The 20,931-nt window shown below is 51.8% G+C and overlaps 2 protein-coding genes across 5 annotated transcripts in view; one reads left to right on the top strand and one right to left on the bottom strand.

Moving 5' to 3' along the window:
• Positions 1-1,036: 1,036 nt before the first annotated feature.
• Positions 1,037-6,075, bottom strand: NKX1-2 (NK1 homeobox 2). The gene is made up of 2 exons (XM_043597800.1): positions 5,785-6,075; positions 1,037-4,115 (listed from the first exon to the last, which is right to left on the bottom strand). The coding sequence occupies exons 1-2, from the start codon at positions 5,996-5,998 to the stop codon at positions 3,388-3,390; spliced, it is 942 nt and encodes a 313-aa protein (XP_043453735.1). The 5' UTR covers positions 5,999-6,075; the 3' UTR covers positions 1,037-3,387.
• Positions 6,076-19,318: 13,243 nt separating this feature from the next.
• Positions 19,319-20,931, top strand: part of LOC122493356 (phospholysine phosphohistidine inorganic pyrophosphate phosphatase) — a 119,172-nt gene continuing 117,559 nt past the window's right edge. For 2 of the 4 annotated variants that reach the window (XM_043597803.1, XM_043597804.1), the window contains exon 1: positions 19,320-19,531. In XM_043597803.1, coding sequence (XP_043453738.1) covers positions 19,407-19,531 — 125 coding nt within the window. In that variant the 5' untranslated portion in view covers positions 19,320-19,406. Of the gene's footprint in view, positions 19,532-20,931 lie in introns of all 4 variants that reach the window. The other 2 variants (XM_043597805.1, XM_043597802.1) reach the window with 2 other exon arrangements.

Consider the following 20,931-nt stretch of genomic DNA (forward strand, 5'->3'; position numbering starts at 1 on the left):
GGGGCACCTGGGTGGCTCTGTCGATTAAGCGTTTGACTTCCACTCAGGTCATGATCCTGCGGTTTGTGAGTTCGAGCCCCGCGTTGGGCTCTGTGCTGACAGCTCGGAGCCTGGAGCCTGCTTTGGATTCTGTGTCTCCTTTTCTCTCTCTGCTCCTCCCCCACTTGTACTCTGTCTCTCTCTGTCTATCAAAAATAAATAAATGTAAAAAAAATTTTTTTTAACTAGTTCAATAGATGCTTAGCAGTTATTTCTAAAAAGACAAATACACTAAATTGATCCGTGCCCATAAAACGGATGGGGATTTCTCAACGTATGAGACGCTCTCCACTCACTCCCCTTCTTCTTGGCTGTGGGGTTTCAAGTGGGGATCTGAAATGGTCATTTTTTAACATCAGAAATCTATGACCAATGGATGGCGCAACTCCAAAAAGTGATCTACCAGGCACTTTATAAGGTACTAAGAACTTGCAAAGTAAGTCTAGGAAGTTAATGTCCTAAAAATCTGGTACATAGGTGTTGATTTAATTTGTAGCCACTAACAAAATTCTGTAAGATGCTTCACTTTTGCTTTGAAAATGGCCCTGTTGGGGCGCCTGGGTGGCTCAGTCGGTTAAGCGGCCGACTTCGGCTCAGGTCATGATTTCGCGGTCTGTGAGTTCGAGCCCCGCGTCGGGCTCTGTGCTGACAGCTCAGAGCCTGGAGCCTGTTTCGGATTCTGTGTCTCCCTCTCTCTGACCCTCCCCTGTTCATGCTCTGTCTCTCTCGTCTCAAAAATAAATAGACGTTAAAAAAAAAATTTAAAAAAAAAATGGCCCCGTGTGTTTGTATATACTGCCTGCCAGGGTAGCCATCCGTGTATGTTTGGCATGAGTTTGGCAAAGTACCTAACCTGGCATGAAAAAGTAGTGTTAGGGTGGAGATACCCTCAATTTGTGAATATTAGCTGGCGAGGGGAGGGGACACATACATACAAACTCTGATAATTACAAAAATAGTTGAAAACTTTGCTAAGAGAAAACAAGAAACAGTTAAATGAGAAAGCATTACAAAAAGGATTTATTAGACAAACACATCCATGGATTTGGTTGGAAAGCCACGGGGCCTTTCAAAGCAGCACAAATCCAAAGTCACACACTTGGAGCATTACTCTGCTACAAGGTGTCCTAACAGGAAAGGTCAAGAATGACAGCACTTCAAGCTAGTCCGCAGATAAGCTTCCCGCCTCCCTCCCTAGTCCCTCTCTTCCGACTGGAGTCTTCTGGGATTCTGGTACCTGAGAGATGAAATGTTTCTACATCTTATGGAAATTCAGCTTCTCGTTACAGATCTTGCCTCTGTGTACTTGAATTGCCTGTTTGTGACACATGGGTGTTGCTTTTCAGAAACCAAGGAGCAGTTATTGAGGGAGTGTTTATCAACGTGTAAAGTGAATAAAATGTTCTCTACCATAGTAACTGCATTTTTAATCTCATCTGGCATCAATTGTCTTTTAGAAACAATGCACTGTTTGGGGACACTCTTCTTTAAAATAGAAGGAAAAGAGTAATTAGTAAATAATACGCAATTAAATGATACACATTCTCAAATCTTGTGAGAGTCCTGTGAATACGGAGTCTTCATTGAATTTGGCATAAGGGAGGGGGGATATTTTCTATCATTTCTGATAACCATAGAACTAGATATTTCAAAATTATGATATGTGTTCATGAGACCAAACTGCATGTACTTTAGAAGCAGCCCGTGATCATTAAATTTAATTTTTAATGGCACAGGCTATCAAAAAATGGCAACAGGATGCTATCCACGTAGATATCAGCAGGCCTCAAATAATCAAATCCAGGTAAGGAAGAAATAAACGTGACCTAGTTAGGCAGAGCTGGGTTTCTGAGATATGAGCTTCAAACACATTACATAGAAAACTAAAAGCAGCATTCCAAACAAGTCTGGCACGAGAATTTTACAGAGTAACTAATTTTTTAAGGGAGAAAAAAGTAGCAGTTGGAACTAAGGGCCATACGTTAAGCTGTGGCAGTTGAATCCATTATGGGTACCATTTTGCTTTCGCTTTAGCCCAAGAAATACTTCCTTCACACCCTTGACAACCCTTCACATGTTCACCATGCCATCAGAGAGTCTGTTTGGAACAAGAATTGCTCTCGATGAAGCTCTAATAATGTTGAGTTTGTGCTTTTAAAAAACAGCCCAGCAGGCATTCACTTTCGAATGTCCCCTCTCTGTAAAGACAGCTCTCATACCATTCTTTTCTAATCTGATACTCTAATAGGAACTTTTGCCTGCTGCTCAAAAAAAAAAAGTCCAGTTCATGACAGTCACGTGTGCTGGAGGAGCTCAGCTCTCCCAGCTTTTGGTTCACTATTTGCGGGCCTAGGAATTGCCGGGACCGACGTAGGAGCCAGGACTGAAGTTTTAAGAATATCAAAGATTGGAAATCAAAACAGGCAGCCTGAGGCATAGGCTTCGAACCACGGGTCCCTTCCTTATCATTTTTACTCGTTTGAGGCCATTGCCTGGCTCGGGAAACTGCTCAGAAAACGTGCAGCGCGGCGGACTGTGTCTGCGTTAGCAGGTAAGCCCGGCCACAAAGCCATTACGTTTCCTAGCAGAGACTTCTAGGGCTTCTCAGAAAAGAGACCTAGTCTCTCAGGAGAGTCCGTTTGGAACAAGAATTGTGCTCAAGTCCCAATCTGAAATGAAAATCTAAAAACGTAGAAATGTGTGCATCTGAAAAATAGTCCATTTCACCGCGGCAGTGTGTGCTCGTGGACCCAGCTCGTTCAATATTTGGGAGGAAGCCTTGGTTTGGGGCCAATAATCAAGTACAGAAAGGGAGACCATCCGCTCCGAAAAGGGCAAGCTGCTTACCACGTGTGTGAGCTAAAATGTTCGAAGATTCCATCCTCATTGTGAGCGACCCGTGGGCAGGAAGTCTCGGGTCCCCGGCATCTGCGACCCCGCAGCGCGGCAGTGTTAGCCCTGCTCGGGACACCCAGACCCTCAAAAGGAGCCCTTGAACCGAATGGAGCCTGACCCAAAGCGAAGAGCCAAGTTCAGAAACGCCAAGCTCTGAGGACAGCCTTCATCTCGGGGCACTTTTAAAGACGGCAGATCCTTGATCCCCTTTGCGGATCTCGTGGATTCAGGGGGTCGGCGCGGCGGCGAGGGGCGCTGCGGGAGTCGGCAGGCGGCCTCTCCCTGCCCTCCGGTGGCGCCTCCCCACAGCTGGAAAGGAAGCGGCGCGCAGCCACCCGCTCACCACGAGGGGGCGGGCAGTGCACGTCGGCGCCCCTCGGTGGAACCGGGACCACACGACGACGCCAGTCATTTGTGAGTCCCGACGAAGTGGACCCCCGAGAAGCTCCAGGTTCATAGGTGCGGGGTGTAGAAAGGGGTCAGGTAGGAGGGTCCGAGGAAGGACGCAAAGGGGCCCCCGGCGGCGGCGGCCGTCGGCGGGAAGGAGGTGGCGGCTGGGAAGAGCACGTTGGCCGCCGAGTAGGAGGGGAAAGTCTGGAAGGGCAGCGCGCCCGGCCCGGGGGCGCCGGGGCTGCCTCCCGAGCCGCCGCCGCCCGCCGCGGCTGCCGTTCCGGGCGCCCCGGGCTGGGGCGCGCCGCTCCCCGCCTGCGCCGCACCGTCGGCGCCCGGGTTCTGCTTCTTCCACTTGGTCCTGCGGTTCTGGAACCAGATTTTGACCTGCGTCTCGGTGAGGCTGAGCGACAGCGCGAGGTTCAGGCGCTCGCACACGGACAGGTAGCGCGTGGCCCGGAACTTGTTCTCCAAAGCCACCAGCTGCTCGTAGGTGAAGGCGGTGCGCGCGCGCCTGGGCTTGGCGCAGCGGGGCTCCGTGCGCCGGCGCCGGGGCCGCGGGGAGTCGGGCGAGCCCGGGGAGCCCGCCAGCCCGCCGGGGGCCCGCTCCCCCGCCGCCAACGCCGCCGCCCGGGACTCGGGGGAACGCGCCGGGTCCGCTTCCAGGCGCGCGGCCCGCTCCCTCCGCCGCCGCCGCCCCGCGTCCTCGGCCTCCTCCTCCTCCTCCTCGGCCTCCTCGGCCTCCGAGCCCTCCAAGGGGGACGCCGCGCCCGCGCCGCGGTCCGCAGCATCTAGTGGAAAAGGGGGCGGGTGACCAGAAGCCCCGCACGACCCAGCCCCTCCGGGTCCCCAGACCTCCTCCTCCTCCTGTTCTTTTTCAGAGCCCCCAGGTCGGCCCCTCTCCGGCACCGCGCTCCCCCTCCCCCACCCCCGCGACCACACATCCTCGCAAGCCAGGATTTGGGGTTTAGGGGTGCGGTATCCTCTTGCCCTTTACTCAGCTGCCGCCTAGCTGACTTCCAAGAAGTGTGTTTTGAATGAATGAGTGACACCTTGCATTAAGAAAAAATAATGACCATATTGGACAATATTGGGAGGGTAGGATCACTGTACGTTGAGACATCGAAATGTCAAGTGCGTTTAGGGCTGTGTCTCTCTGGTCGCTAGAAGCCTATTTTGGTCTGGAACTCCTAGCAATTAAAAAAGAAGTTATTAAGCCCCCCCCCCCCCCCGCCTTAAAGTGAAATTCCCTCTTTCCCATCTTCTCTCTCCTGCCGTGTTAATAGAGTTTCAGATTTGTGCGGGGCCGGATCGATAGATGTCATCTATTAAAGGTAAGTTTTAATCGAACAATATTAGGATCAGACAGGGAAAGGGGGTTTGAAGTCGGTACCTGCAAGCTGCGGGCAGGAGATATGCAGGCGCCAGTAATAGAATATCGATCATGGAGGTGGGGGGAGGGGAGCGCGGCCCCTCCGAGGGGCGATCCGAACAATTACCAGGCAGACTACCCTGGCCCAAGCGCAGCCGCCAGAGGCGCCCGGAGGCCCAGACAATCACTGCCAAACTTGGGGAGGAGAAGCGGGGGGCTGTGCCACATCCAGCGTCTCTCGGACCTGCGCCCGGACTCAGCGTCTCTCCAGGGAGCCTCGTGCCCACGCTTCACCAAGCCCGGATCGTGCTGTCTTTTGTCCTACCTTCCGGGCACAAACTCTCCCAGGCTTCTCATCAAGTGTCCACCAGAGTTAGGTCAAAATGTTTCGAGGAGAGAGGACCACGGCGGCCTCCCCTCGCCCCACTCCATCCCTGATCCCACCCCAGTCAATGGTTGGGTCTGGGGAGACAGAGCGCTTGGGGCAGCGGCATCTCTGCAGGTGTCTCTATGGTGGGAAGGGCGGTTGGAAGTGGGCACGCGGTGCTTAAACCTGACCTCGCACTCACTTAGACCCCTCCACATGATTTCACCTCTGTTTCCTCAATCATAAAATGGAGGCAGTATTCATGATGTTCTCTACCTCGTGGGTTCTGAAGTTTTCCATGACTTTTATCCCCGTCTCTAGGCTAGGCCCTGGCCCGTAGCGGGCGCATTAAATGCCCGATAAATGAGTGAGCCTGGATAATAAGGTGGACGCCCGCTGTTGAGTTTCCACTGCCGAGCAAAAAAACAGAACTGTGGCGCTTAGTGACTTGGCCGGTGAGTAGGGACCAGCTTTGGTAGGCAAATCCCTGACCCAGGATGTTGGGGGCCTCTTTTCTGCCTCAATTCAGTTCCGACACAGAGGCAAGGCAACACTTTGTACCTCGTCCCGGGTGGCCTTCTCCCTTTGGCGAACGCTCCGCTAAGGGCCGCTCACTCTGTCCCTGGTTGCCCTCCCCCTCTCCCCCCGCGCGCCTCCAACTCCCCCATGGCATCATCTGGGCTGAGGCTTCCCGGAACTGGGGACCGCTTCGCATCCTTACCAGGGGTCTCCCGCTGCCGAGCTGAGTCCCCCGGGCTGGCGTCCTTCCCCGCTTCGGCCTCTGCCAAACTTTTCTTGGCTTCCCGGGGAGCAGGACGCACGGCCGGGAGCGCAGCGCGGGTGAATTTCTGCGGGTCCAGGATGTCCAGGACAGAGAAGGAAATCTTGTGGTGGGCGGGAGCCGCCTTGGCCCCGCCGTCCTGCCATGCCAGCATGCCCACCGCCCGCGGGCCCGAGGCCGGCGGCGCGGGGTCCGGGATGGCCGCGCTTGGGCTTGCCTTCGGCTGTGGCGGGGCCGCCGCTCTCCGGCCAGTAGGAGGGTCGCGGCGGCCAAGTGAAGCCGGGGAGGGGGGCGCGGGGGCGGGGCTGGGCGAGAGCCGCGGGGGCGCAGCGCCGGGATTGGCACTTGCTCGGCCCGGGCCCCCACCACGTGCAGGGCGCGCTCGCCGCAGCCCCACGACTGCCCCGCGCCGCGCGGGGGCCGCTGGCCTCGGCACGGGGGCGCCTGCGTGAGCCCGGCGCGCGCTCCCGCCCCTACACCGCCGCCGGCTCCGCGCGCCTCCGCCCGACCCACGGGGACTGCTGGCGTGCGCGAGCGAGGGATCGCGCGACGATTCCCTCCTGGGGGACACCCCCGTCCCCCCCACACACACACTGACTTGCGCTTGCGTTTGTGACTTTTCCCCCGTGACTTTGAATTGGGGATGTAATTGAGGCCAGCGCTGATTACTCGAAGGCAACGCTCAGCACATCTGCCGCGCCTGTGGATCACAGGGGTGACCTCAGACCTGGTCACCTCGGACTGAAAGGCGCTAACGTTCTCACGGTTTACGGTTCACAATGCCCCGGGGCTTGCGCGATCTCGTTTGATTCTCTGAGCATCCCTGTGAGGTGGGAGTGGCCCGGCAAAACTATTATCCCCGTTTAAAGATGAGGACATTGAGGTTCAAAGATGAGGAGTTGCCCAGGGTTACTGTTGACTGGTGACAGCGTCCGGATTCGAACCTAGGTCTTCTTTTCCCGGACCTGTATCCTTTCCAGTATATCCTGCCATCTCAGAAATGAAGGGAGAAAGTTCTTCCCTTCTGCCCCCAGCCGGAGCCTAGCCCAGCAGGGTCAGGAGAGCTGGAGGGGTTTTGGAGAGAGGTCCAACCCCCCCCCCCCCGCCCCCTGCCAGGGTGCCCCGCCGCTGTGGAAACCGTGTCAGGTTGCGGGTTCAAAGCCAGGGGAGGGAGATGCCCTGGTGAGGGCCGGTGAGCCAGGCGAGGGTGGCTGCCCCCGGCTTGCTGAGACGCCAAGCATAACCCTGATGCCTTTCAGCCATTCTTCCAAGTTACAGATTCAATCATTTGCAACAGAAATTGGGTCTCTGGGACCCAGGTTGCATCTCTGACCCCCATCTCCTTCTAGCCCCAGGAGGAAAAAGGTTAAAAGATGCTTGTCTGGTTTGAATTTGAAGTCAGAGAACAGAGATAATTGAAAGGGCTCCCATCTGCCCCGCCAGGTCCCATGGAATGATGCACATCCAGTCCTTGGGGGAAACTTCCCCCAGCCAGGTCCATCTTAACATTCCTTTTTCCTCTCATCGCTTGGGGAGCGGTCTATGAGCAGTAAGTATTTATCCCAGCGGCAAATTCTGAGGTTTCTCCCACCCCTCTTCCCAGAACCACTTCAAACTCTGCTGTTCCTTTCTTCCCTGCCCCATGGGGCTCCCAAACAATGACTTGGCAATTAATAGGGTCCGAGAAGGTAGCAGTAGGAAGAGGTGGAGAAACTGGCCCATTAAAGTGCGGGCGTGGGTGGGGCGCTGTTAATCCCATCTGTTGTTGAAGAGAAGACCCTATCTGCCGGTTTCTCGTAGCTTTTCTCATTCAAACCTGTGGCCCCTCCCAGAGGCGGCCCCTCTATTCCCTGCCGACTTTAAAGCCCTGCCGAAATTCAAACCAGCTCTCGTTCTAAAGCCTGATGGATTGTGCTTTTACAGGAAAGCAGGAAAGGAAGTGCCCTGCCCGAGCCCCCTGGCCCACCTCCCACCAGAGGCAATGCACGCCCTGTGAACACCAAAGAGAAGGTGGCCCTGGAACTAAACAGTGGCACCCGGGACCCTGGATTGCACATCACAGAACCTTCCTGAACACATGCCCATTAGGGTATTTTGCTTTCTGCTTTGACAGCTCTTTCTCACCCAGATCACACGCTTTTTTCTTTTTTAATTTCCTTTTCTTTCTCCCTCCCTCCCTATATTGATCCCAGCTCCCTTTTACTTTTTCCCACCCACATTCGTATTTTTTCATATCTAGGTTCTTCAGGGTAGAAAGAGATCTGCTTAAGGTAGCTCCAGAACGGGCACCTGTGGCATCCCATAGTCCTTCTTCTGTTCTCCTGTTGGCAACCTTGAGGCCATTTTCACGGGAAGATGGGCTGTCATTCCAGAGGCACCTCATACCCAAACCAGAGGGACAGGGATGGCTGCAGACAGCTAAGAGCCATCCCAGCCTGGGTCATTTCCATTTTCGCTTTATAAATTGCCTCAAAAGAATTTTGTTTCAATGATACGAATCCCCTTTCCTTTGGGGTCTGCAGGTGTCACATATAGAAAAGGAGCAGAAAAGGGAGAAGCAACAAATTGGAGACAAAGTCAAGGACGCATAAAGGCCATGTTCGTTAAGACTCAATCTTAAATAACTTCTTTTAGTTATTATCAATTTTTCCTGGCCCTTTATTATTATTTTTTTTCATCTCTCTTTCTAATACGTGTGTTCAGTGCAGCTCAGGTTATGTGCTTGGCTTCTGGAAATAGATGATGCAAAAGAAACACTGTAGTGTGTACCAGCAGCATTGAAGGAATAGAAAATGCTCCCTTTTACCCATTTTAGAGAGAACCACCCCACCCAACAGACAGGCCAAATTCTGCAATTTGGTGAGGGGCGGGGGAGGCCTTAGGGAATTGTCTTTCTGGCCACCGGCTTTGTGAATGACCAGGAGGCAGTGAGACCTCCGATTGGTACAATTTGGCCTTGTGTTCACTCGCTAATGTCCTCACCCACGTATTTATACCCGAGGTGTTCCTGTATAATAAATATATCCATATCCAGCAAGCCACCTTCCCTTTGTGCATGGAGTTGATTTGTTTTTTCAACGTGGGCATTAAAATTCTGCCTGAGTGCTGTCTTTAAATTGCTTTGATGCTAGGTGGGTTCCCACCCTGACCTGTCCTGATGGCAACTGATGGCAGTAACAAGCTCGGGATCAATATTCATAGCGGGTGTCCTGGGCTGATAACACTGTCCAAGACAATGTTCACTATCAGTGCAGACAGCTGAGATATTGCGCCATTAGGGATGTTGTGTTAAATAACCTGATCCATTTCTGGGGCTATTTAATGAATTTCACAGTTAAGATAGTATCTTTAAGGAGAAGGCAAAGGCTATTCCGGAGGCACTGATGCAAATCAATGGTGCCAAGCTTCCCAAGCTATTCCACAAACAAAGTGGCCTATAATTCCGGCACAGCCTTGAAGAGCTGTTGCCTGAGACATGAACAGTGTTAACACGGAAAGAATTTGCTATTTATGCAGAGGGAGAGCAATATTATGAGCCGTGTCAAAGCACCTTAGATAACATCTTACGTTCCTGCAATAAAATAAACAAATTCTCTAGGTAAAACCCTGCAGTTCTGGGCCAGCCCCCTGGGCAGGACCTATAATATGCCAAAGAGACAGCTTCATAAGGCACGGCTTGGTGACAAAGGGAGAGAAGTCAACTGCAGGGATAGCCTTGTGGGCAACCCCATTACTCATGACCTCAGCCAGTTTTCCCCAAGATGTATTTCAATTCAGAAATGGTCTGCAAAATGGGAGGGGGGGGGGATGGAAGGCGCTGGATTTTAAAAGGAAACTACTGATAACAGCAGAATCAGTTGTTAACGTTTACTTGACTCTATACCCCTTGTTGCTGGAGAGTTCATTTACAATTAAAGGCTAGCATTTACAGTTTCCCACCAGGGCTTTGAACTCTGACTGCCAAGCAGAGCAAGTTCTTTTAAAAACCCACCTTGGAGGTTTTCACTTGTGAAAGCTCAAACAGTAGCCTTCCCACCGTCCCCCATTGCAACCAAAACAAAAATGTGTACTTAGCATAGTTTGCTCTAGGAAATCAGTATTTCTTCTTGGAAATCAACAGGTTACAAAAAAAAAAAAAAAAATCAACTTCTTTATCTCAGCAATGTTGAGGAAGCATCAAAGAAGGGGATAAAGCAGGGGTTACATTGATAAGTAGAATCCATGTTAATTTTTTCCCGATAATGACGATATTAATAATAGCTGCTCTTTTGGGGAACTTGCTCTGAACCAGGCACTCGGCCAAGCTCTTTGCTTATTCGGGGTTTTTTCATTTCATCCTCCCCACAACCCCACGAAGCAGGCACTGTTCTTATCCCCGATTTGCCCATGACCCCAGAGCGAGGAAGTGGTGAAGCTAAGATCTGAACCTGGGCGGTGAGATTTCGGAACCCGCTTTGGTAAAATTCTGATTAAGGAAATCACATTGCTGCCCCAGGGTGAAATCTAATCTCAGACATTGATCGAATGGCTTTCCTTCAAAGTTACACACAGAGCTGGGATATGTGAGAGGCCCTGCCAGGAAATAACTAAGCCCAACACTACCTAGGAGGAGACTGTGGCGCAGGTTTGGGCATCCAGCTTTGGCTCTTACATTCCGTGTTTTTTTCCTACTGTTTTACGATATTCCCGGGAGGAACCCAAGACCCGGGGATTGCCAGGCAAGCCAAATTGCTCTGGGCATCTGGAAAAATAGAGACATGTGATTGGAAGAAGGGGAATGGGGGAGAAATGCCAAGTGACAAGCTGAGGACATGTTGGGTGAGAAGTGATGAGGGAGGGACAGGGCCAGAAGGAAGAGGGACGCGCTGTGAGCATCGAATGCCGTGTTAATGCCCTTCCGAAGGGAGACACCGCGTGCAGAATAAAGACAGGAGCCAAGGTGGCACTTTGCAAATATATGAAGCATCTGCTTCCCTGTTGAATGGAGATGAGTATGATCGTCATTCTTAGGCAAGTGTCCTGCAAGGTAAGCGTCAAAGCCCTCTGTTCCCCACATCTGTGCCTAAATTTCATGCTTCCTTCTTCTTCTTCTCCTCCTCCTCCTCCCTCTCCCCCTCCTCCTTCTTCTTCTTCAATGTTTATTTGTTTTTGAGAGAGAGAGAGAGAGAGAGAGAGAGAGAGAGAGAGAGCACGAGCAGGGGAGGGGCAGAGGGAGAGGGAGACACAGAATCTGAGGCTCTGAGCTGTCAGCACAGAGCCCGATGCAGGGCTCAAACGTTCCCACGAGCCGTGACATCATGACCTGAGCCAAAGTTGGACGCTTAAGTGACTGAGCCACCCAGGCACGCCCCTAAATTTCATGCCCTTAACTTCTAGTCCCTGGTCCCCCTGCCCCTAGCTTTGCCTTCTCCCCAAGCTCTTCACCTCACGTGGGTGTGCAGACTGCAGCCCTGAGAGCACCTGGCCGTGGCCGTGGCCTAAACCAGTAAACCCAGCTGGAGTGCCAGTGTTCCCCGACCGGGGGCTGCTGTGACTCCACCGGGTGGGTGGCGGCCTTGTAAGAATGCCGATCAGCGCTGCCTGATCTCCATGCTGCCCCCAAGTAGCTGGGAAGCTGGATTCCTATGTGACAAGTCCAAAGTTTCCAATGCTGGCAAGCAATTCAAAATGTTGAAAAACAAACCATCAGAAGCACATCTGTGGGTCGCAAGTCGGCTACCTCAGCTGGGCTCACGCCGAGGGACCTCACCTGATTCACCAGGGCTCGTGGCATTTCTGTGGCTATCGTGGTCCGCGGGGTGAAGACCAAATGCCTTAGCACCGAGCAGGGGGTGGGCGTTCTTCACAATCCAACCCCACTCACTGCCTGGTCCCCGCACGGTGGTGTTCCATGTGAGATGTGTGTGGGTCTCCTGCCCACACGTGCTGCCTTCTCGGAGACTCTGCCCAGCCTCTGGATCCCGGCGACTGGTCAGTGGGCCAGGGGAGCAGAGGGGACACCCAGCCTTTGGGCTGGCCCATTCCTGGGCTGCCTAAAGCAGTCAGCTCAACCAGGTGACTTGGCTGAGTCAGACCCCAGGAGTCCGATCCCAGAGTCTGATCGAGACCCAATGGCACATTTCCTGCCAGTGGTGGGAGCTTGAGCTCAGTGGGCAAGAAATATGGAGACAGGGTGGCCATCGTGGGGCCACATGATCACGGACGGTATGAGGCAGTAGACACTCGGCCTGAGCTGCGAGAGCAGAACAGAACACATGTGCGGAGCGAAGCAGGGAATCTGTAAGAGACACTAGCAGATGGGCGAGCACCAGCCCCTGCCTGAGTTCCACGCCTCCAGAGGCGGCTGTGCAGGGGCTTCTGGGTCCCCATGAGCCTCTGTGTATCCTTACAAACCTTCCTCTTCTCTTTGATGGGAGCCACCCTTGTTAGTCAGGTTTCTCTAGGGAACCAGCATCAATAGGCTATATGGATTAGAGAGAGAGAGACAGACAGAGAGAGAGAGAGAGGTGGAGATTTTTTAAAGGAATTGGTTCATGCAGTTATGAAGGCTGGCAAGACCCGAGATCTACAGGATGAGCCGGCAAGCCGGAGGCCCAGGAGAACTGCTGGCATAGTCGTGGGGGGCACGGGGGTGGTGGTCAGCCTTCTTGCTCTATTTAGGCCTTCAACTTATTGAATGAGGCCCACCCATATCGGGGCAGGCAATCTGCTTCACTCAGTCTGCCAACGGCGATGTTTATATCATCTAAAAATGGTCTCGCAGACACAGCAAGAGTAACGTTTGACCAAATAGCTGGGCGTCCCAGGGCCCAGTCAAGGTGCTATACGAAATTAACCATCGCACACCCTGAGAGGGCCTCCAGTCTTGGCAATGAGACAAGGCCCCGGGTAGGACTCGCTCTCACAGCCGTGTGTGTCGCTCCAGCAATGTTCTCTCCGTCCCACGTCTGCCTGCGAACCTGCTTTCAGCTTCAAGTCTCCTCTGTCCAAGTGCGCTTTTCTCTGTGAGTCCTGCCCTGCCCAACCGGGGTTCCCCGGGGCGCTCCTTCCCACACGGTGCCCAGCCCTCCCTACGGCCTTGGGAGGCATCTTGCTTTTGCCCGATCAGCACCCTCACCCCTTTTCTGGTATCAGTAGTTTGACTTTGCTCAGATCACCCCCGCCTCACCCCCCTTCAGATGTGGGACTGCCAAGCAAGGGCCCCGGCGAGCCAGGGGGTGGGAGTGGGCTCCTGCGGGACCCTCCAGGCCTTCTCCCCTGGGAATCTGAAGCAGCACGACACTGAGCGGGGGCTGCATGAGCCCAGCAGTGATGCCTGAACGAAGTCGTCTGCTGATTCCCACCCCCAGAGCTGATGGTTCTAGTACTTTCTGAGGGCTGGTTGCCCCGCATTTTCTTCCATCCTGTAAATTGTCTTACAGTCTTCCCAACGCTCACTTTGCCTCTCCCCCATTTTGGAAATCAATTTGCCAAGGTCCAGGACTGCTGATGGGCACAGCCCTTATCACACTGTATGGGGTACAGACTGATCCTCGGACTTTCCTAAAGTCAAGGCCCATGCATTTGTCTTTGCACCCACTGACATCCCGGTATTCAGCAGGCTGAAGATTTCAAAGGAATACACGGTGGCCCCGTAGCATAAACCCAAAGCTCTATAGTCTGATTAAAATGGATTGGAAATCCCACACCTTAAGAGGTGGTACAGGCTAAGATGAAAGTAAAAATAGGATCCAGAGGGGCACCTGGGTGGCTCAGTCCATCAAGCGTCTGACTTTGGCTCAGGTCATGATCTCACGGATCGTGAGTTCGAGCCCCCGCGTCGGGCTCTGTGCTGACAGCTCGGAGCCTGGAGTCTGCTTCGGATTCTGCGTCTCCCTCTCTCTCTGCCTCACCCCTGTTCACTCTCTGTCTCTCCTTCAAAAATAAAAAGCATTTTAAAAAATTAAGGAAAAAAAAAAGGATCCAGAAATGTTTAGATATGGATATGGGTCTATAATGGCTCCTACTCCCTTAGGGAAAATCCCTTACCCCTGCCCACAGCTTTGGAAAGAGTCTCTTTGACAAAAAGTACCTCATGTGAGTGTACTGATGGGCTGATACCAATCCTAATAATTCCGCACACTTATTTAAAACTGCCAACTCCCCACTCTTTGCACAAACAGGGAACTGGTGTCTCCATGGCAAAAAGAGGCCAACGAAGGACGGAAGTCCCAGGAAAGTATCACGCACTGTGTCCTCTCCCACACATCCTTGTCCAGGGTTGGTCGAAAGCATTGGAGCTGACAGCCTGAGCCTCACCTCGCTGTCTGCTAAGGTGACCTGCCAAGCAGCGACAGGAAGGAGGGAAGGCAAATGGTGAACGTAATTTACAACCTAGGTCATCAGTACCTCTACTAACAATGTGCACGTAGGTGGGCCACGTCTCGAACATCTTCCTCTACAAAGTGATCTCGTTTTTGGAAAAGAAAACAGCAACAAAACACCACCACAGCATCATAGAATTTCAGAGCTGCCATAAGCATGAGAGGTCATGCTAGAGTCTGGAATCTAGACTCCTGTTACTTGAAGTATGATCCGTGGACAGCATCAGCAGCCTACCTGAGAGCTTGTTAGAAATGCAGAATCCCAGGGCGCCTGGCGGGCTCAGTCGGTAGAGCACGCAACTCTTGATCTCAGGGTTGTAAATTCAAGCCCCACATTGGGTGGAGAGATTACTTAAGAATAAAATCTCAATTAAAAAAAAAAAAAGAAAGAAATGAAGAATCTCAAGTTTTACCCCAGACCGACTAAATCAGAGTATGCATTTTATGGTAAGTTCCCCTAGGAAATTCACATCTACCTTAAAACTTGAGAAACACTGGGACGCCTGGGTGGCTCCGTCAGTTACGCGTCTGACTCCTGATTTCAGTTCAGGTCACGATCTCACAGTTCATGATATTGAGCTCCGTGTCAGGCTCTGCACTGGCAGCGCGGAGCCTGCTTCGGATTCTTGTTTTCCCTTCTCTCCCTGCCCCTCCCCTGGGCTCACCCTCTCTCTCAAAAATACGTAAATAAACATGTGGTTTAAAAAACTGAGAAACATTCATCTAGAGCCGGAGACCAGAAGCATCAGCATTGTTTGGGAGCCTCTAAGTCATGCGAATTCTCAGGCCCATCCCAGATCACCTGGAACCAAACTTACGTTGTTTTTTTTTTAATTAAAAAAAATTTTTTTTAGGGGCGCCTGGGTGGCGCAGTCGGTTAAGCATCCGACTTCAGCCAGGTCACGATCTCGCGGTCCATGAGTTCGAGCCCCGCGTCAGGCTCTGGGCTGATGGCTCAGAGCCTGGAGCCTGTTTCCGATTCTGTGTCTCCCTCTCTCTCTGCCCCTCCCCCGTTCATGCTCTGTCTCTCTCTGTCCCAAAAATAAATAAACGTTGAAAAAAAATTAAAAAAAAATTTTTTTTAAGTTTATTTACTATTTTGAGAGAGACAGAAAGAGAGCGCAAGCGGGGGAGAGCAGAGAGAGAAGGGCAGAGGATCCGAAGCAGGCTCTGTGCTGACAGCAGAGAGCCCACGGACCATGAGATCATGACCTGAGCTGAAGTCAGATGCCTAAGCGACTGAGCCACCCAGGCATCCCCAAACTTGTGGTTTTAAATAAGTCCTCCAGGTGATTTTAATGCAACAGGCACCTTGAAAGCATGAGGGTAAAAGCCTCACCTTAAGGGTAGCAGAACACGGGACGGTTGTAGCCTATTTCCTGATGGTCCTGGAAGCGATTGCACCTGCCCAGGCCCGCCTTCCTCTCGACTTCCTGGTATCCGAGCAATAGTTCCTCTATTTGGTTGAGCAACTGTACTTGCGTTTCTATTACACGCAGCCAACTGCAAGCCTAATTTATATAATGCCCTTCACCCGTTATATTCAGAGAAAGGTCATGAGCTTTTGGACCGGGTCCAAGCCTATCAGTGGCCCACGATACCATGTTGTCACTGTGGGCCAATGTCATTCTTCAGATGAGGGACTAAGGCCCTATATTCATTTCCTATTGGTGCCGTAGCCAATTGCTGTAAGGGCAGTGGCTTAGGACACTACAAATTTATTATCTTCTAGCTCTAAAGGCAAGGAGCCCTAAACTCAAGGTGTCAGCAGAGCTGAATTCCTTCTGGAGGCTCTAGAGGAGAATCCATTTCTTTCCTTTTTCCAGATTCTAGAAGCTGCCTGAATTTCTTGGCTCATGGCCCCTTCACATTCCAGGCCAGTAATGCAGCATTTTCAAATCTCTCTGTCTCTTAGCTCTGCTTCTGTTGTCATGTCTCCCTCTCCACTGTCATGATTCTGACTCTCCTGTCTCCCTCTTTGCCTTATAAAGACTCTTGTGATTCACTGAGCCTATTTGGATCATCCAGGATAATCTCCCATTTCAAGATCCTTAGTTTAATTATGTCTGCGAAGTCACTTGTGCCACGTAAGATAATACATTCACAGGTTCTGGAGACTAGGATGTGGACACCTTCAAGGGGGCGTTATTTTGTCTACCATAATTTTAGGTATAGAACATAATTTCAGGGCACCTGGGTGGCTCACTCGGTTGAGCATTCCACTCTTGATTTGGGCTCAGATCATGATCCCAGTGTCGTGGGGTAGATCCTGCATCAGGCTCCGTGCTGAGTGTGGAGTGTGTTTATGATTCTTTCTCTCGGGGTGCCTGGGTAAGTCGGTTAAGTGTCTGACTTCGGCTCAGGTTGTGATCTCATGGTTCTTGAGTTTGAGCCCCTCATCGGGCTCTGTGCTGACAGCTCGGAGCCTGGAGCCTGCTTCGGATTCTGTGTGTGTGTGTGTGTGTGTGTGTGTGTGTGTGTGTGTGTCTAAAAAAAAAAAAGATTCTCTCTCTCTCTCTCTCTCTCTCTCTTTCTCTCTCCCTCTGCCCCTCTCCCCTGCTCACACTCTCTCTCTAAAAGAAAAAAAGAAAAAGAAGAAGAAAGGGATTTGCCCAAGGTCATATATGGCCAAAAGAATAGAGAGAACCATGGGCAGGCTCCCCACACTGGCAGAATGCCCTTGTTTCTCCCCCTCCTTGGCTACAGCCCAGCCATTCTTCAAGGTCCATTGTCCTTCTGTGGTAAACAAACCCATCCTCTTACCTGTGTTTACGTCACTCATTGGCACCTGGCACACAACTGGTCAGCAATCTCAAAGGTGTACATCTTGTTCTCTATAGTCTTGACTCAAAGGCAAAGATCATATTTTAGGCCTTTTTGCATCCCTAGAGCCCACTGAGCCTAGAGAGAAGAAGTTCAATACATGTGTATAGAGCATGGTGTGATTGGCAGATTACCCAGATCAACTCACTCAGCTCCCATATCACAGAATCTGGAAGGCTAAAAACTGCACTTCCCAGACTCCCTTGCAGGTCGGACTAGGTGCCACAAAGCTAGACATGGTGGAAACGAGGTAGGTGGTAGCCACAGGTGGAGAGAATCCTTCAAGGGCATGGTGGTGGACAGATTTGGTCCTTTGGGGCCTTTACTATCAGGTCTCTGGCATCTTAGGAACCAAGTGAAGGGGCAGTAAGACAATGGAACAATGTAACAGGCCATTTCACAGAGCTGCATGGCTCTTGGCTGTAGAGTACTTGAACTTGGTTCTTTAGTTCCCATGGAAATCCGCAAGCTCCTTACTGCCTGATGTGAACATAACCCTTTAGCTGGAGTGGTTTCTATCATCTGCAACTAAGAACCATAGCTAATATAAGGTCTAATATTCTTTTCTCCCCCAACCAGATTGCAAATCACCAAAGGGCAGGAGCTATATTTTACATCTCTCCTGTAAAATCAACAGAGCACACCATTCCCCAGGAAACTGAGAGATGTTGATATGCACAATTCATTGAGCTGGGTGAAAGTTCTTCTTTTTTTTTTTTTTTAGGTTTATTTATTTATTTACTGAGAGAGAGACAGAGGATGAGCAGGGAGGGGCAGAGAGAGAGAGGGAAAGAGAGGGAATTCCAATCCATACTGTCAGTGCAGAGCCCGACGGCAGGCTCCAAATCACGAACTGCGAGATTGTGACCTGAGCCGAAACCAAGAGCCTGACGCTTAACCAACTGAACCACTGAGGTGTCCTGAACTGGGTGCAAGTCCTAAAATTCCAATTTCTTCATCCTATCTGTGACTCAACAGGCTGAAATGAAGTGGTCATTCAAATATGGTCTCAAAGCTAAGTCATGCCCAGAGGAGTCTGACTTTTTTCAAATTTCAGTTTAAAACTTGGAAAAGTCAGAGGGACAGTTAAGGGAACCCTCCCTCTTTTCTACCAATTTTTATTTATTGTAAAAATGATGTAGCATTAGGGGCGCCTGGGTGGCTCAGTGGGTTGAGCATCTGACTTCGGCTCAGGTCACGATCTCGTGGTTCGTGAGTTCGAGCCCTGTGTTGGGCTCTGTGCTGACAGCTCGGAGCCTGGAGCCTGCTTCAGATTCTGTTTCTCCTCTCTCTGCCCCTTCCCTCCTCTCACTCTGTCTCTCTCTCTCAAAAATAAATAAACAGTAAAAATTTTTTTAAATAAAAAATGATGTAATATTAAAGGGACTGTAACAATTCATCCAAAATATGACTGGCCTAACACACTGCAATATTCCCATGTTCCTCCCAGCCCTATTCCTATGCACCCTTAATTTTGCATGGCGGTGGTCATTATAGTTTCGTAGTCGGCTTTCTCATATGTTATCACACGAGCACTTTCCGTGTTGCTATCTAGTCTTCATTTTTGATGGCATATTTCTTTCTGTAGCCATGTTATACGTGCTTACACATTCACTTTTCTTCCAACTCCTTGTGGCATGATAGCTTCCATTGAACTCAAGGTCTTGAGAATCATTTCCGGAGCATCACTTCCCAGGCATAGGATTGTCTGGCCAATTGATCCAACTATCTCCACTGCTGCTTTTTTTTTTTTTTTAACATTTATTTATTATTGAGAGACAGAGAGAAACAGAGCTTGAGCAGGGGAAGGGCAGAGAGAGAGGGAGACACCGAATCTGAAGCAGGCTCCAGGCTCTGAGCTGTCAGCATAGGGCTTGACGCGGGGCTCGAACTCACAAACCCGCGAGATTATGACCTGAGCCACCCAGGTGGCCCCAACTATCTCCTTTGCTTTTAAGGCTGGTTATACTCTTCAGCCAGAGGATGAGGATACCAGCGATCTCTTTAACTTTTGCTACAGGTGTCTCCGTGTGGTCTACAAGTGCCTCGTTCTGGTTTTTAGGGAAGGGCTTGTTTTTTGCTTTTCCTGCCTTTGGTCCACTGATCTGGGAAGACGGCTCCCATTTCGCGCGCGTGCGGCCGGGAGTTGGGAGGCGGCGACCGGCGGCCCCGGGTTTGCGCCCCGCGGTTCCGGGTTTGCGCCCCGCGGTTCCGGGTTTGCGCCCGGCGGAACGGCCCCGCTGGCCCCGCCCCGTCGGACTACCCGGCCCAGGACTACACTTCCCAGGCGCCCCTGCGCCGTAAAGCCCGGCCGCAGTTCCCAGCCGCGAGTTGGAACGCGGAGACTGAGGAGTCAGAGGTGCACAGCGGCACGCGATGGCTGCGTGGAGCGAGCGGCTGGCAGGCGTGCGCGGGGTGCTGCTCGACATCTCGGGTGTCCTGCACGATAGCGGCGAGGGCGGCGGCGTGCCCATCCCTGGCTCCGTGGAGGCGCTGGCGAGGTGAGTGGGCCGCGCCGGCCGCGGTGGGAGCGAAGCTCCGCGCGCTGCGGGATCCCACCGGCAGCTTCTGGCTGCCGCCTGGGACGGGGCGGGGCTGTTGCACTGGCCCCGCCCCGGTCCCTGAGAGCCCACCCGGGCCGGACCCCGTCACAGCCCCCCGCCGCCCCTCCACCCCCGCGAGCATAGGGCCTGTGCTGGTCAGAGCTGCCCGGTCCTCTGGGGCTGCCTTTTGCTTCCTGCCGCTGCTGAGCGTTAGGTAAAATAACATACATTACATTCCTTTTTTTTTTTTTTTTACATTTTTGTTAATGTGGTTACAGGAAAACTTTAAATGACGTATGCGCTGGCATCGTTTGTTTAAAGAGGAGGAGGAGGAGGAGGAGGGCATCTTGCCCACCAAATCTTGTGCACAGAGGACCACACAGGGACCACAGTTGGTACTACTGGACCCTCCCCTTTGTAGCTGCCATTGATTGGCACGACAGGCCAGTGCTGCCATGATGTTGATGGACAGCCAGGAAGGGCCAATGGCCCAGGACTTGACTTCCCAGAGGCACTAGCTGGGAAACCCTGGGTTAGTGGCCTGACCTCACTAGGACTCAGTTTACCTGCCTATGGATGGCAGTTAAGTGAGCCTCTTTGTCGTTCTCAGGGAGCCCACCCCACCTGTCTGGACAGGAGCCAAAGTGTCTTGTGTAGCAAAGCAGGAGAGGCCAGGAACTCAGAAAAGGGAGATGTGGCCTCCAAGAGAGCATGTGAAGGGCAGCCAGACCTGGGAGACTCTTGACACCCCCCTGGAGTCATTTCCTAAAGTCAGGTTTAAGTCCTGGCCTTTGCCAAGTCTTCATGGGGCTCGTGTCTGCAGGGGAAGTGAACAGTAAACTTAGACGCAGATGAGTAAACATTAGATTTGCTGAGAAAGTGTCAGGTGAGGCTGGACTTCTCTGAAGAGAAGGCATTGGATGCAACCGAAGGGTAAGAAAGGCTATCTGGGGGAAGGGGCGGAGGAAGTGCATTCCCGCTAGAGAGAACAGCAGTGGCTAAGGCTTGCGGCAGAAGAGAACTCGGCACATTCGTGTTCATGGACTGAAGACGGGGAGCTTGGCTGTCACAGGGATTGTCACAGAGCGGTGCCTGGATTTTAACCTGAGTGTGGGGGAAGGCTTTGAAGATTTAGGCAGAAGGGTCATGGGATCTGGTTTATGTTTTTAAAACATAATTGAAACGTAATTGAAATTGAAACGTTCAAAGTGCAACCGTGTAAGTACTAGATGGAAACAGGAGGGACTTCCTTTGAAATCTTAGAGTAGAGGACCTTTATAATTATGCCCCCAGATCTAGATATCAACGACAACAAATCAACAGCCTAGTAGAAAAATGCACAAAAGATAATAAACAAT

This window comes from Prionailurus bengalensis, chromosome D2, assembly GCF_016509475.1.
Source record: "Prionailurus bengalensis isolate Pbe53 chromosome D2, Fcat_Pben_1.1_paternal_pri, whole genome shotgun sequence".
NCBI lineage: Eukaryota > Metazoa > Chordata > Mammalia > Carnivora > Felidae > Prionailurus > Prionailurus bengalensis.